Source organism: Canis lupus, chromosome 26 (genome assembly GCF_003254725.2).
Source record: "Canis lupus dingo isolate Sandy chromosome 26, ASM325472v2, whole genome shotgun sequence".
Taxonomy (NCBI): Eukaryota; Metazoa; Chordata; class Mammalia; order Carnivora; family Canidae; genus Canis; species Canis lupus.
The window spans coordinates 36,354,744-36,372,135 of record NC_064268.1 but is presented as its reverse complement, the minus strand read 5'-3'; the positions used below and the strand labels follow the sequence as shown (position 1 = coordinate 36,372,135).

Below are 17,392 nucleotides of genomic sequence, written 5' to 3'. Positions count from 1 at the left end.
CATTAATCATCAAGCCGGGTTATATAGAGCGAAACGTCTGGAGTTTAACGTGTGTCAGACCTTTTGCCCCTGCGCTAAGGGGATTACCTACCCATTCCAGTTTCTTAAAACGGTTGTTATTGATTCTCGTTCGTGTCCTCTCTGCCGCCAGCTCTTGATATGAAGTGGTTGGTAAGCTTGCTGCTCAGGCCACCTGGCAGGGCGGGGGCTCGTCTTTGAAGTAAAGTAAAGGGTCTTTGTGGTCAGTCTGTGCTTCCGAAGCCTGGGTGGAGCTAAAGGGTGTTTCCCATAGGAACAGTTGATTATGGGAAAATTAATAGGTGGATCTTCTGCAAGATTTGGTTTCTAGGCTCAGCCCTCTCCCCAGGTAGATGGTATCTTGGCATCACCTCACCTTTGTCAGACTAATTTCCACATTTCAAAACTGGACATTTGGAAACCAGAAGTCCCAGAGTGATGGATGCAGCGCGATGGATTTGGGCAGCAGGCCGTGTTTATGATCTCCGTGTCGCGAGCTGGCAAGGTAGCTGGGCAAGTTACTTAACTCCTTTGCATCTTTCTGTCTCCTTATCCGTTTCGGTGGCTAGCGACATAGGTGTCACAGTTGCGGTGGAGTGTGGGTAGGACTCACAGGGGAGGCTTCGCTCGCAGGGTCTGGCCAGCGAGTAGAGAACACTTCCTTTGAATTCAATGCCTGCAAGGTCCGAATTCCCTAGGCTGGTCCAAAGTCTCTGAGTGTCATTAGCCAAGCAGACCACTGGATGTCACACTTGATCTAAGTTAGCACACACCCACTGTCCCCCGCACCTTGGCTTGGACCCTCGCAGGCTTGTAGAGGTGGAGTAAGCCGTAGGGATCTTTGAAACCAGGCTCGACTGCAGGGCCACAGCCAACGTTTCGTCTCATGTGCATTTTATTCTTTTCAGTTTCCGTGAACCTTGAATTCCTCGAGGCTCCGTCCTATTCCCCCTGGTCCTCCGTGGGCCCTTCCCTCGTGTGGGTTACCCACCGGGTTCCCCGAGGCGATCAGGTGAGGAGCACCCGATCTCATTTGACAGAGGTGGAGACTCACTACCTGATACTGTCGCAGGTCAACCAAGGATACAGGCTCCAAGTTCAGAGTAAATGTGGGACTAGAAGTCCTGTCCCTGGACTCCCAGGTTGGCCCCTGGCATTGAGCCAGGCACTTTAGAGAGAAATCGAGATTAGGCATGCTTAGGACGTTTCCGTCGTGCAGAAGCAGACGCGAAGCATCACTATCTGACCGAAGCTCCGTCCTAGGCTCTGTCCCATGACAAGCTTCGGAATATCTTGGCTGTCACGTTGGCTTTGGATTGAACGCTTCATCTCAGGAATTTGGTTGGGGCGACGGGGGCGATGGGACATTGCAGCAGGTTTTGGCCATTGCAGTGTGTTTCCCAAGGCGCTTAGCAGAGATACTTTAGGCTAACAATAAAGTCCACAGCCTCTAACAGGAAACCAGTAAGACAAGGCAAGGGTCATGAATTATCCCAGCTCTTATCAGAAAAAGCAAGCGACGGAGCTCAGCGCGGGCACTAATAAGTTATAGTGTAACCACACTCGCACGGTTACATTTTCCCAACTGCCAGATGGAGGATAAGCCAAGGGTGCCCACACGCCACCCGCCCGCTGCCTTTGGAGAGAGCAGGTCGGGGAGGGTAATTGGGTTTCCCTGGCTGTGTAGGGCCGCAGAAGGTTATTTCTGGGTTTATGTCAGCAGAATCGCCTGCAGGAGCTACGAGATAAGAGCAAATCAGGCTTCCCTTGAGGACGTTTTTACTGGTTTTACTGCGGGGGGGGCCCTGGGCCCACACGGGCAGCGTGGGGAGCTAGAGTCCCCCCTGGGGATCGGAAATGCAGGGGGTGAGCCACCCCTGGCTTGTTAGTCCACGGGAATTTTGGAGGTTCTGAGGGAAAGCACACAGGCCGCGTCTTTAAAGCCCGTTTTGGAGAATCCTGAGGTCAGGGAGTCAAGATAGCAGAGCCTCTCGAACAGTTATTAAAGAGCATCGCGAAAATAAATAAATAAATAAATAAAATTAAAAAAATAAAATAAATAAATTAAAAAAAAAAGAGCATCGCGTCCCTTCACGTCGCAGAACCAGAAATGCAGGGCCCAGAGGTGATAGGTTGCAATTCGCTGAACCAATATTTTTCCTTTTTTTTGTTCTTTTTCTGCTAATCTACTTTCTTGTACCCAGATCACCAGAGTCGTCATCCCTTGACCTCTCTAGTGACTCTGTCCCTTGTACTCTTTTACTATTTATACCCATTTGTTTGTTTTTTTTTCTGTTTATTTTTATATTGAGTCTTGCCGACACCCTAAACCACACATCATGAAACCGTACAAGTGTTGATGTTTCGATACGTCTATACTCACCAAGTCCCCACTGCAGCCGAGATGCTGAGCGCAGCCCCCCGCCCCAGAGGGTGCCGCTGCTGCTGGGGGATCCCTCCCTCTGCCCTCTGCCCCACACCCCTGCTCTGCTTTCCCTCCCTGGAGGAGGCTCTGCATACTCTGGGATTTTACATAAAGGGAATCACACAGTGGGCGCTCTCCTTGTCTGCCTTCCTTCACGTAGGGTCCTTAATTTGAGATTCATCTGCGTCCCAGCACGCATCGAGAGTTCATTTTACCTACTGCTGAGCAGCATTCCTTGGATAAAGGTATTGCAATTTATTTGTTTATTCAACTGTTGATAAGTGTTTGGGGTTTTCCCAGTTATTGGCTATCTCGAATAGAGCAGCAGTGAACAGTTACGTTCGGGTCTTGTATTTCTGTCTTACTGTACTGGCGGGAAACCCCAGCACAGCGCTGAAGGGACGTGGACACTGGATCTGTCCTCATGAGGAAAGCCGAGAGAGTTTCACCATTAGCATGAGAGTTAGCTGTTGGGAGTTACCTGGGTGGCTCAGTTGGTTAAACCTGTGCCTTTGGTCGTGATCTCACGGTCCTGGGATCCGGTCCCATGTCGGGGTCCCTGCTTCTCCCTCTCCCTCTGCCTGCTGCTCCCTATGCTTGTGCTCTCTCTCTGTCAAATAAATAAATAAAATCTTTAATATATCCTAAATATATATAGTTCATATTAATTTATTAATATTTTAATTAATTATAATTAATTATTAATTATATAAGCATATAATTACATATAAAATCTATAAAAATATTATATGAATCACACAATTAATTAAATATAAATTATAATTACATTAACATACAATTAATTATGATTAATATTTTAATTAATATCAATATATTTTAATATTACTATATTTTATATTGATAGAATTATTAAATATATAACCACACACACATATATATGGTTATATATAAATATGGTTAGCTGTAGATTTTTTGGTAGCTGCCCTTCACCATTTTGAGGAAGTTTTCTTTAATTCCAATGGGGTTACACATTATTATAATCATAAGGGTCTGAAGTTTCTTTGTTTGATATTGGGGTAAAGCTGGCTTCATAGAATAAGCAGGAAAATATTCCTTCCTTTTCAATTTTCCAGAAGAGTTTGCATAGAATTGATATTTCTCACTTAAATATCTGATAGACTTCACCAGCGAAGCCATGTAGACATGAAGTTTTCTTTGTGGGGATGTTTTTATCTTCAAGCTTAATCTCTTTAATAGCCGTTGGACTTGGAGTTCCTGGGTGGCTCAGTGGTTGAGCATCTGCCTTTGGCTCAGGGTGTGACCCCGGGGTCCTGGGATCGAGTCCTGCGTCTGGCTCCCTGCACGGAGCCTGCTTCTCCCTCTGCCTGTGTCTCTGCCTCTCTCTGTGTCTCTTATGAATAAATAAATAAAATCTTAAAAGAATAAAGTAGCCGTTGGACTACTCATGTTCTCTATTTCTTCTTGATTAGGCTTTTGTAATCTGTGTCTTTCAAGGAATTTGCACATTTTATAAACTGTGGAATTTCTTTTAACACATTTGTTCATAACATTCCTCTATTACCTTTTTCGTATCTGCAGAATCTGTGGTGTCTTAGTTAATTTGCTGTCTTTTCTTCTCTTTTTCCTAATCAGTTTGGCTACAGGCTTACAAATATTATCGATCTTATCAAAGAACTGCCTTTTGGTTTCATTGATTTCCTTTATTGTTTTCCTGGTTTCTTATTTCATTGAATCCCATTCTCATTATTATTTCTTTCCTTCCGCATGCTTTAGTTTGCCCTTTTTCTACATTAAGAAATAATTGGAGACCTTCTTTCTGATATATGTGTGTAGGGCTCTACCTTCCTCCCTAAGTACTTTGGTGGTATCTCAGATACGTTGGTATGTTGAGTTTTCGTTTCAACATATATTCTAATTTTTTTCTTTGGATCCTTTATTTTTGAAAAGTATATTACTTAGTATCCAAATATTTGGGTATTTTCTAGATACCTTTCTTTTTTTTGACGGGGGGGGAGTGGTTTGGTGCTTTTTTTGTTGTTCTGTTTGTTTTTAAACCAGGCTCCACACCCAACGTGGGGCTTGAACTCCCAACCTTGAGATCAAGGATCACATGCTCTACTGAGTGAACGAGCCAGGTGCCCCTTCCAGATAGCTTTCTTTCACCGATTTTTAGTTTTGATTCTATTGATCAGAATCTGTACGACTGGAATTCTTTGAAATTCACTGAGATTTCTTTTACAGCCTCACATACGGTCTATCCAGGTGAATACTCTCTGTGCATTTGAAAAGAATATATATTCTGCTGTTGGCCAGTGGAGCAGTCTATGACTGTTACATCAAATTAGCAGGCGGTATTTGTCAAATCTTTCATGTTTTCACAGATTTTCCTATTTGTCCCATAGATCACTGAGAGTGATATTTCAATCTGCAACACAATCGTGCATTTCTTTAGTCCTCCTTTCAATCTCCTCGGTCTTTGCTTCCCGTGCTGTGAAGCTCGACTAGTGAAGTTGTCAACATTTAGGATTGTTCTGTCTTCTTCAAACGAACTCTTTTATCATTCTGGAATAGACGTCTTTATTCCTGGCCATAATCTTTAATGTGTCTTTTTAATTTTTTTCTGAGTATGTGTAGCCTGGTGGGGTGAACCTGGAATTATGTGCATTAATACACAGATTGAGGAATTTCCCCTCCCCAGGATCCCTTTCTGGGATTTCTCTTATGTTCTGTCTCCAGGGATTCCTTTGCCTCTTCCCTTTGGCTAAAAGGACGTGCTTCTGAGTGTTGTCTTCCCGTGTGTCCTCCTGAAGCTCTACACTACAGGTTCTGCCCTCCGGGCACGGGGGCAAGAGAACATGGTTCAAAAGAGGGTTGACTCCGGACTCTTGCTCCTCTGCAGGAAGGAGGAGGCTTCTCTGGGTTGGGGTGGGGTGGGGGCATCTCTGTGCTGCTTCATCCTGGCAAGGAGCTCAGGGGTGGGCAGGACTGGGAGAGGAGGAAAAAAAAAGAGAAGAAAACAAAGACAACACTGCCCCCTCGCCTGCACTGCTTGGTTCTTCCTTTCCTGGGCCTCTGGTTGCAAAGGGGGGCTTCTCTTGGAGGTTTTAGTGCTCCTACTTGTAAAATTTTGTGACTCAGGTCACCCTCAGGTTACATCCCAAGGAAATAAAGGAGGAAATAACAACAATAACGGAAAAGTCACTACCATTATGGATCAGTCTTCAAGTTTTGCCTTTTGCTCTGGAGCTTTTACTAGAATTTCTTGCTGTAATCCGTGGGGGCAAGAGACATTTGGGTTACTTGTATGGACAGCACCGGGAGCCCCGGAGCCTGATTTCCCCTTGTTCCTTAGAGAAGTGAGCCTGGAAGTTTCCATCAGAACCTGACATCCTCTCTATAGCACTTTGTGATACCACTAATGACATCTCTTTATTTGGTTTTCGCCACATCCGACGCTGGGCAGAGCGCTCTAACGTGCACAATCTCCACGCATTCTTACCCCAGCCCTCTGGAAGAGATACTACAATTTCCCTTTAATAGATGAGGAAACAGAATCACATAGTTCAGGTTTCTCCCGGGCTTCCAGCAGTTAGTAATTGGCCGCCGGGTGCCCTCTGGCCGGCTCCCAGGCCTGTGCTCTGGCCCCTCCGCGGGGTCGCGTGGGATTCCAGAGAACCATTGGAACCATGTCGAGGTGGACCTTAGATGCCATTTTTCCATAATTGATTTAAAAAAATTTTTTTTCTGTTATTTATTTTTGACTGAGCTCCTGTCCAGTGGGGCAGGGATAGGCAAAAACTTGCTAAGCTTGGTGGCCCCATTCTTGAGGCGGTGCTGCAGTCTTCGGCACCCTACGCAGCAGTGGGAGGGGATCCAGATCCCCTGTGTTCTTGGATCTTTGGGTCTCTTTCTCCTCTCTCCCCTCGCCGTTCTGTCTGGGGGACGAGGTGCAGGCATTCTTCCTCTTGCTTTTCCATGATACTCAGTCTCTACCATCAATCACTCTCTCCTGCTCTTTGACCTCCTCCAGAAACCCCGTAAATTCTTTGAATTGCTAAAGTGTTTGGAAAACCAGAGCCAGGAAGGCTGCACAGTCTGTCTGATGTTTGGCCAGATGCCTTCACTGCAGCAGTGATAGATGGGCTCGCTGGGAACCGGGCGAATGCGGCGAGGACTAAGTTAGCCTCTTCCCTCCCCTCCCTCTTCTCTGCTCCCCTGCATCCCTTCCTTTCTCATTCATCCCTCCCTTCCTTTCTTCTTTCTCCTCAGTCAGCATTTCTGAGCACCTCCTACGAGGTATATACAACTTCCCTAGCTTTTGTTCTTCTTAGTACTGGGCCTGTGCTCCTGGATCCTGACAATAACAGGTCATTCAGAAATTCGGAAATTGGGTTGGCTTCACAGGGTAACGTATAGAAGTGTTGGATGACTCCGTTGTGCACCTGACACTAATGTAACACAGGATGTTAACTAAGTGGAATGAAAATAAAAACTTAAAAAAAGTTAGGGCAGCCCCGGTGGCGCAGTGGTTTAGCACCACCTTCGGCCCAAGGTCTGATCCTGGAGACCCAGGATCGAGTCCCACGTCGGGCTCCCTGCATGGAGCCTGCTTCTCCCTCTGCCTGTGTCTCTGTCTCTGTCTCTCTCTCTCTCTCTGTCTCTTATGAATAAATAAATAGAATCTTTTAAAAAAACTTACAAAAAAATTGAGTTGGTTTCTGTGATTCTGCAGAATAGCTCCGGTGACTCTGCTGCTAAACCCACTTGCATTCACTGTAACTTTATAACTTTTTACTCTTGTATCTGTTCGTTATCCATTGTTCACAGCAAATTATCCCCAAACCCAGTAATTGAAGAAAACACTTATGATGCCACAGCTTCATAGGGTGGACGTCCGAGTGTCCCAGAGCTCTGTCCTGCGCTCCAGGCCCCCTCCTCCTCTCAGCCACCGTGTGGACCCAGGCTGTGGTCCATCAAGGCTCCAGTGAGACTGCACCTGCTTCCAGAGCTCGGTCACCTGGCTGGGGGCAGCCCTGGGTTCCTCTAGGCCGTCGGCTGTCGGCTGCCTTGGGGTCCTTGTCCTACGTGCCTTTGCACAGCACAGGTCACGCCCCAGCAGCTGGCTTCATCACAGTGGGGGAGCAAGGCCAGAGAGCTGGGATCATACTCTGTTATAACCTCATCAGACGTCCTATCCGATTCTATCCGTCAGAGGCCAGCCCCCAGACGCAGCCAGCCTTCGGGGGAGGAGGTTGTGCAGCGGGGTCAAGACCAGGCAGTGGGACCCGGGGCACTGTCCCTACCACAAATGTGCCTTCAACGGGTGACTAGACTCTGAGAAATTCTGAGACAAACTGACAGCTTCCTTCTAGTTGGGGAAGGAAGGGGGTGCCACGCCCAGGGCCTGCTGACCTCAGGTACTTTGGTTCATCTCACCCTCACGTCTTTCCTGGGGCAGGGGTTGTGACAGGCCCTGCTGTTGCCCCGCAGTACCCATTATTCCATTCCTCCCCAGCAGAAGAGTTCCTTATGGTCGCCCAGATGAGGACCACCTTCCACATCTTGTCCCTGGGCGTGGCCCTGTGCTGGGCTCTGCCCGGGGAGGGGATGGAAGCCCCTGGGAAGTGTGGCACCTGGCGGTCGGTCTCCTTAAGGGAGAGCTAGCTAGGGCTCCTTCCCTCTCCCCTCTTACCCTTCCTCTGTCCTTGTATTTGGAATGCACAGGCCATCATCTTAGCCCTGAGGTCAGATCCTACAGGGAAGGAAGATCTTCTGTTCCTAACGCCCTGAAGTATTATACCCACATCCTACTACCTTTTGGGACTTTTTGGGGCCAGTGAATAGTTATCTTATGCAAGCCACCGCCACTGCTGTCCCTGGCAGCCAGACCCAGTCCTAGCTAACTTGGAATTTAGTACTTAGAAGTGGGGGGCTACCTGCGATAGAAACAGAAATATGCGGGTTTGGGGGGAACTTGTTGCAAAAGGCCAGGGGGTAAATATTTTAGACCTCACGGGCCACCTAGGGTCTTGTCACAGATTTTTCCTTTATGTTTAAAGCTTTTTTTTTAAAAATTTGTTCTTATTGAAGTTCGATTTGCCAACATATAGTGTAACACCCAGTGCTCATCCCATCAAGTGCCCTCCTCAGTGCCCGTCACCCAGTCACCCCTTACGCTCGCCCACCTCCCCTTCCAGGACCCTTTGTTTCCCAGAGTTAGGAGTCTCTCCTGGTTTGTCTTCCTTTATGTTTAAATGGCCTTTTAAAATGTAAAAGATGTCAGTCCTTTGAAAGATCACAACCATTCCTAGCTCAAGGACCAACAGAACATACAGTAGTGGGTTCAGGGGCTGGAAGGCTGGTTTCTGATCTGGGTTCTTGTCCATTAGGGATGGGCCAATGTTGGCCTCAGAGCCCACAGACCTTACTGGAGTCATGCTTTCTCATTATCTGCACTTTCTGAGTACTTCTCTTGTTTTCTTTATTGACTGGGAAATAATGCGCCTGATTATTAAACGTTACCTCTACCCTCAAGAGAGGCACAGAGGGCACTTTCATAAAAGATGCAAATGTAAAGAAATGGCCAAAAAAATACCTGCAATGATAAGTTATTAATATTTAAGTATTTACTCCAAAGGAGTAAAACTGTAGCACTCAGGAAAGAAGACAAAGAAATCAGCAACTCACGTTGTACTTTTAAAACTTTATAATGTTACTTGAAAATTCAACTGAAACCACTTTGTCATCTTGAAATTACACGAGTCATCACAATACTGCATTACCTTTCATTTCATGTGATTTATGATCCTGTGGTACCATTATGTTTACATCTTCCAAACCAATGATCATTTTCCCAATGAACGGATGTTGTAATTTTACTTAGTATATTTAGACCGACCAGAGTTCTATAAAATACTGTACTCAGAGTACAAAAATAAGTGCCTTTTGCACCTTCTTTAATACTGTTTTTAATCTCTGTCTCTCTTTTGGTACCTCAGCTAACTAACGTCACATAAATAAAGTCACTAATAACAAAAAAGGACAAGAAGCAAGAGATGGTTAAACACCTGGAAAAGAGAAATGCATGTTGCCGACAGTATTATTTTTGTTGGCAGGGAATAATGATACCTGGCTCTACTGCCGGCAGAAAAGTAGGAAAAAAAAACTCATGAAGGAATAGAAACAAAATTATCAATAATCACATCAAACATTTAAACCCCTGATAACAATAGATTGATTTCAATACACTTATCTGCGGCTCTTATCCTACCATCCCCCAGATCTCTTAGGAATTACAGTGGAAAGTGCCAAATTTCAAAATAAAATGTACATCTGAATAGAACATGTATACTTCATTGCAGGTCATTTATTGCAAAACATATAGATGAGGCTTTTTAAAGAAGATTTTGAATTTTATAAACACGAGTATATTTAGAAAACAAAAAGAAAAGAAAAAAAAGAAAAAAACCCCCAAAATAGTTAATAACCAAAATGTGTTCAAGAGAACAGCCAAGCTTGAGTACCTGGTCTTTGACATCACGAATCAGCATGCGAACTTGTCAGTCGCGTGTTTTAAAGCTTCTGGACCTCTAACAAAAATCGTTCCTTCTTTTTTAAATTTTTTACACTGTCTTTTGTATTTCTCCTGGGGAACATGCTTGAAGACTCATTTTACTTGAACAGCAGTAATAATAGGTGAAGAGTTAAAATGAATCTCTAAAAGGGCTTACGGTGTCCAGCTAGTATTTGGCAATAATAGTTGAATCTTAACATTTAGAACAGAGTTTGATTTCATGGTGGGGATTCTGACTAAGTGAAACGAGCTGCCAACTGGTGAACCTAAGTGCAATCATATTCAGTTTATAAAAACGCAGAATGGATCACCAGACCGTGTACCCCGCTGTGGAAATACGCGCACACCGCACACACGTTCATAGTTCCTGGCGTTAGAGAAGGTGCGTAGTGAATACAGAATGATCATACACCCTACAGGGAGAGCTTGTGGGTTTATAGCAATAGAAGATTAGGATGTGCTTAGTTCTTAATATTAGCGAAGAAAATAATGAAAGAGTAAGAAAAGAAGTACAGAAACAGGAAGATACCTGGCAGTATTATTTTCCATTAAGAAATATTTGGAACTTCATATGAGATCATCTGAGGATTTGGTTAAGTTCATGGGCAAGTGTAATGGGAGGGGAGAACAAGTGTCGGAGCAAATCTGCAAAACACGGAAGGGAAACGACAATGTGCCTTGTAAGATGAAGGTTTAGGTTGCGAGTCCTTTCTGGTGTGCGGTATGAGGGGCTTGGTTTGCGGAGGAAGCAAATCCTCTGAAGACCCTCCTCAGGCCCTGGCTCTCTGGGCCTCTGTCCCACGTGGCCCCAGGGTTGGGGGCGCTCACTCTGTCCACTGAAAGCACAACTGGGGACCGAGAGCCCGGGGACTGGGAAGGACTATAGGACCAGGAAGGGGTTGTGTGTGGGGTCCCTGGACAGGCAGTGGCCGGAGGGTGACCACCAAGGAGAAGATGACACGTTCCTGTCTGTTCACTAGGCTCTCGCCCCCATCAGAAGGAAGTCATCGGGACCTTTTGCTTACTGGAGAGGAGACAGCCAGTTTTACAAGATTAAGAAAAGAAAAGAAAAGAAAAGAAAAGAAAAGAAGAAAAGAAAAGAAAAGAAAAGAAAGAAAAGAAAAGAAGAAGGAAAAGAATAGGAAAAAAGAAAAGAAAAGAAAATAAGGGAGCCATAAAGATGGGGTCATGGTACATTGTCTACATTCAGGTGCACTTGTGACACGAAGGCCCGTGGTTCACAAGGGCAAAGCGGGCTGCCCAGCCAGTGGGGACGTGCCGTCACCCAGACAGCACTAAACCCAGAGTGGGGCTGATGTTCTCTGTGTATCCAAGAGCTTCCTGCTGGCAGCTGACTTTTTTTTAAAGGCCCGTTTCTTGGCATCTCCCCTCCCCTTAGACAAGGTAACACATGTGAAGAGAGGACGAGGCATCATAGTCTTTTTCTCGACTTCTCTCCCGAAATGAGAGAACGGTGAGAGAGGGAGAAGCGGGAGGGTTCTCAGTGTCATTCTGGGCACGGTTGAATGAACGGAGGCTGCTGGTTTCCCGAAGAATAAGTGAATTATTTTTCACTTCTAGACGGCTTACTCGTTTCTCTTCACTATTAGCTGAAGCTTCAGGTGTTCTCTCATCTTCTCTGCAAAGCTCAGGGCGCCTGGGGACGCATAAAGCCCGCATCCTCCCCTAAATGAGTGTGCGTGTCCGAGGTATGCACTGCTGTCCCTCTTAAACGCACACATTCTACTCTGTAAGAAAAAGCTGGCTTTTAAAACGGACATTTTGGGAGCAACAGAATATCCTGTACCCATGTTTTTATTGAAGGAAATTTCTAAAAAAGTGTTTTACTCCATAAGTAAAGTGATAGGGCATGGGGGTCGGAAAGTCTCCTTTGACTTACTGTAGCAGGACTTGCTTTGCTTTGCTCTAATGTTGGCGAATATAAACATATATCCTGGTGGATGCATCCCGTTGTCTAAGGCTATGTTCTCGCAAAGCTCAAAGCATGTCTGGACATCACTGGGATGAAGTAAAATCTCGGCATCAGATTTGGCGGTGGGTTCAACGAAACACAGTAGATCACTATCGCACGTCAGGTAGGAATGTGGGTTGCCCTGTTTCTCTGTCTTTCCATGGTACATTCAAATTCCTAAATTATGCTATTAATATGAATATTTTCTTTCAACAGGATCACAAAGTTCACTAAAAGTGTCACAGTTGAAGCTTAGTTTCATCTCGAACAGATTGTATCTCCGGTACATAAATGCATCCGGAAGATATGTGAAAAAGTACCAGGTCTCCAGGTTGAGTTGCAAGTTACCTTTCATCTCCTGGGAATTTCTGTATGGATGCGAGGAGGGGATAATTCATATTATCTTGGGGGTCATTGTCCACGTTTAGTTGTAAGTTGCTTTTGGAACATCGTGGGTAGGCCTGGAGTCGCGCAGCAGTGATACATTTTATCAGACTTCGTAGCTTTGCATACAAGGACAATTTACTTGCAATACTTTCTTTACTGACCCTTATTCCTGAAAAAGGCACCCCGGAGAACCGCCCCGTCCCCCATGGATTCACATTGTGACCCTGTGAGCCAAGACTGAACTATAAAATAGTCATTGAAAAATAGCGTGAAAATGAATATACATTGGACGTTATTGGAGGTGATATTTATGGAAAACTAAGAAAAGTCTATGTGATTGGAAGAACGTATGTATTTTTTCTTTTAAACTTTTAAGTAAAACTAAAACTAATTTCCTGAGTAACTATTGTCAAGACATAGCTATAGTGTGATTTCCATCCATCATTAAAAAGTCAAAGAACTGTGGTTGCTTAGGAATTTCTCAAAGTCAATGTTTTCTTAACACGAGGTAGCTTTCTAGCAGCATTTTGGGTGCTTTTACCCAAACACGGTGTGGTTTGGCGTGATACCAGGTTTGGGTAGGGGTGGGACTTAAAGATGGTCTTTTAGTGATAGGAATGGGGTGGGAAGCAAGCACAGCAATTTGAGAATAGGCAGCATTTTTACAGGTAAGAAAATAAATGTCTCATCTCACAGTTGATTTTTAATTTTCACTAAGCTTTTCATCACCAAAATTTAGAAGCTCAATTCTAACTTACTAGATGCTTCTAAATTATTGGTTTGGGTATTCTGTTATCACTTGGTTGGTTGACTCATTTTATTTTTATTTTTATTTTTGGTCGGCTGACTCATTTGAATTTCCTCTATAAAGAGTCCCCCCCCCCCCCAGGAAGCAATAAAGTAAGAAATAACAACAAAAAAATAGATGTCGATGCACAAGAATTTCCAAAGTCCAAAAACATAAACATCATGCAAAATAAGCCTTTGGTTCCACACATGATTTTTAACAGTCCTATTTTTTGAAGTTTCAAACTCACTAGAGCTGTATAATGAGTTTGTGGAGCTCTGTAGTTGCTCTCCGTTACTTAATTTGGACGAAGTAAATACACACGGATGGCACAGTAGACACATTGATGCTTCCTATGAATATGTTCTAATGGAATTCAGAATATTTTCTAGATCTTGCTAAAACCACTTCTACTCACTCGAATAAAATCAGTCCTTAGGAGGTTAGTGTACAAACACTTGTGTTTCCTTAAGCAAGGAGCGAGAGGGTGTTCCCATAGCAATTTTCTTGATACGTTGCTGTTTTTGTATATTTAGGTTTCTGTTCTTAGCCTTAAAAAAAATTATGATGATTTAATCTGGAATAATGCTTCTTTTTTCTCCTAAGAGATTCCCGTATTAACTAATTGTTCATTCTGATTAAATTTAAACCTCCTCTGGATCAGACCTTCGACTTGGCACTGGCTGGACATGCAGAGCACTGTTTTCTATATTTGAAGATTTTTTTTTTTTATATTTGAAGATTTTTAAAGAACATTAAAACTTTCACTCTTGGAATCTGGAATGCTTTTTTGGACTAAGTAGGAACTTGCCTGCCCCAAGGTCATTACTCTTTCTGAGTATAAAAGCAGGTCTTGTGTGGGAATGTAGATTTGGACCTCAGAACTGCTGATGGGAGAATTTTTCACTTTCTCATTTAAAAATATTCGTTTGGTCCAAGAGTTATTTTGAAGCCAATGTGAATTATATTTGAGTTTGTACGTCTTATGAGATGAATCTTTGCAAAACTATGAGTTGGCTATCCGTTTTGACTTAGACAGATTTTTTTCTTGCATTTTTCTGTTTAATGAAAGTGAAATAAATTAAAGAAAACATTAAGGGTTGGCTGGAAATGGACAGACCGGAGCCGTTCCCAAAGTGAGCTGCACATTGAAATCACCCAAGATCTTGAAACACCGAGGCCGGGCTCCTGCCCCATGGTACCCTACCTAATGGGTGCCAGGCGTCATCTTGGCATGGCGCTCTGCAAGGTAGTCCAGCTGTTTCGAATGCGCAGCCAAGCCCGGGAACCACTGGCCTCCGGAGTACGAGGAGCAAAATGTAAAGCCAAAAGCACCGAACCTTTCAGAGTGCGAGCTGTGGCCTTGAGGTCTTTGATATCTGAATGGACTTAATGGAACTGAACAGTTACAAGGACTTGCAATGGTTATTGGAATTGAGCCGATTTTGACTAGAATCTGGGCTGAGGTTGAATCCCAGGAGTCCATTCAAGACAAATTTTTCTGTCTTTGGGTTTATGTTTCCCTTTGAGTCCTGTAGAATTTTACCAGGGCCAAGGGATCCCCCCGCCCCCCGGAAATTCTGGTACCATATGTCTTAAATCACGAATGAGACAGAAGCAGTAGTGATAGGTGTTTGGAGTTCAGACCTCGATTGTTTCTGTTTTGAACAAAAAGCAGTCATTTACAAGAATGGCAAGAAAGTAGTGCCTCTGCTCCCTCCAATCCCAGTTTTTGTAGCACCTACATCCCCAGGAGATGTTTCTGCAGAGAGGCCCTAAGCCCATGGGACTTTGGTCACTAACATCCTTGCTGGGAGTCTAAGAATCTGCTTCTAATCAGCAGTGGCAAGTTTAAGGTTTTCTGTGATGCTTTCAAGACCAAAGGACTCAGATATTGTAAAAGCGTCTGACACTTGTTGAAAACAGAAGGAAGGGAAGGCAGAGGATTTCTTGGCAGATTTAATATAAGGGGTTAGACAGTCCAAGGCCAGCCCCAACTGTCTCTGAATGCTGGATGCTGGTCTGGGTGCTGCAAGAAGACCAAAGAAATGAGAGTAGATCTTCACGTCTCTGTTTGAAATGACTTTTCAACCCATTTGCTGAATAGGAAAAAGCATCCTAGGTGATAGTCTGTATATTTGATGTGCTATTTTTTTTTTTTTTTTATGGCACGAGATACGAGCAAAATGAAACTGGTATGAAAACAAATCCATGTGGACGAGTCAAAATGTTTGAAATGAGAAGCCATTTTAAGTTGGGATGATTATTGTGTTGGAGGATCCTTGGGAAGGGTAGGTGCTCCAAGGAAGAAGAGGTGTGGGCTGATGAGCTTAATAAACAGGCTTGGATTCATTTTATCCTTATCTGTACCACATCACATCGATTTCCAGGAGGTCCCCAGGGGATGTGGGTGACAGGGCCTAGGACAGATAGAGGAGGTAGGATTTTGCACCTGAAGTGATGCTGGCCCCATCAAATCTTGGGCTGTCTTTCATAGGTTCTGACCTGAGATGGAGATGCCCATGCGGTGGGCAACGGGGTAGGCATTTCTGACAGCATCCTCCACCCTCCCCCTTCCTGTCTGTGACTTCGTGGATCACAAAAGCAGCTGTGAGCTGGGGTTAAGACTCTGCAGTTTACTTGCCTCCGTCTGTTGCTCCTGCCGGGCCAGGTCTGCTCAGCCCCCTGAACATTTGCTGGTTAAAAGATCTCTCTTCATGTCGACGCATGCCCACGTCACTCAGGAACCTGGGAGAAATAACTTTTGGGGGACACTGGCTCTTAAGATTTCTGTCAGGCAAAAGGCTTCTTGACATCTCATTTCACCGGGAATATGTCCTCATGTCATGACTCTAGAATTAGCATAAGCTGCACAGTCTCAGGAAGGGCATCCCTTTAGAAAAAGTATGACTTGTGATCATAAGGAAACTCAGTGAGAGGTTTATTTCTTCTAGATAGAGTTTTGTGTGTCTTAAATTAAAAGAAAGGTATCTTCAGAAGGCTCCATATCCATCCCCTCGGGCAGTCACTGCAAAAGTGGGGTAGACCTCATACGTCGTATATGCTAAGTCTTGTCCAAGGGTCACTGCTTGCTTGAGCTGGGCTGCAGACACAGGCGCCGTTGCGTTGGGGACAGCGTATCCTGGAGGAGGAGGCAGAGAAAACTTCATCGAAAGCCATTCACATTTGCTCCCTGTTGGCTTATTGTCTACTTTTTTGGAATTTGAAAACTTAACACCACTTCAGGCCAAAAGTCAATATGTACATCTTAAAAAGTGAACTCGGGACATAGAACCTAGACTCATTGACTAGGGGACAGACAGCGTTCCTCAAAGTGAGGTCAGCCACACGTGCCAGCACCACCGCATGCTTAGAAAATTGGAAACACTAGGAACGGAGTCCAAGAAACAGAAACTTAACAGGATGCCAAGTTGATTAAAGCTTGAGATTTTAGAACTTTTTCAGAGGCTCTCAGGGTTTATAAAGGAGGGGAGGCGATCGATGGGTTGGCAGGGCTGAGGGGTGGGGCTCTGGGGGTCAGCTTCTGTACCCGCACCCCCACCTAAATGAAATGTTGAAAACCATTGCCCTTTCCCAAGAAGGACCTAGAGGGCCTGGGTAGACCAGTAGGAAAAATATGGCAAGTTTCAGCGTGCTTCTACACAGCACCCTGAAAGCAGATACCTGGCCTGTTTCCATGTAGACCCTACTGTGAAGGGCAAGACCATTTTGCTTCACCACCAAGTTGGTGAGGTGTGAGGTGTTTTCAGATGATGCTCGTCTTCACCACCAGACAGCCAAGGGTCTGAGTGGTAAGGAGGGCATCAGGTGCGGTCACACTAGGATCACGTCTGCCTGATTGCCATTCACTTCTACAGGAAAGGGCATAATAAGTGCTATTATATAAATGCAGTTGTTTCCCTGTTAACGGTCAAAATTAAGCCATTTCTGACATGATCCAAAAAATATGAAGATGGCAAGAAAAAGAGGGAAATTTACTTAAGCAACAAATGGGGGACCTGATTAAAACAACAACAACAACAACAAAAAACAATACAAAAAACAAAAAACAAAAACCCTAGTCCATTTGGTTTATGTGCTGCGGCCGTCATCCCAACCCCAGACACATTGATTTCTTTCTGGTGGCTTCTCAGGAAGTGGTGGCAGGAAGCTGGCTGGACTATTTTTTTTTTTTAAATTAAATCCACTCCTTGGCTTGTGCACTTTGGCCAGTAATGCTGACTAATG

The 17,392-nt window shown here is 44.5% G+C and overlaps 1 protein-coding gene across 2 annotated transcripts in view; it reads right to left on the bottom strand.

The window, feature by feature from the left end:
* Positions 1-9,113: 9,113 nt before the first annotated feature.
* A1CF (APOBEC1 complementation factor) overlaps positions 9,114-17,392 on the bottom strand; it is an 82,671-nt gene continuing 74,392 nt past the window's right edge. For both annotated transcript variants that reach the window (XM_025441439.3, XM_025441440.3), the window contains exon 12: positions 9,114-16,286. In XM_025441439.3, the coding sequence (XP_025297224.1) occupies positions 16,138-16,286 (149 nt within the window). In that variant the 3' untranslated portion in view covers positions 9,114-16,137. The remainder of the gene's footprint in view (positions 16,287-17,392) is intronic.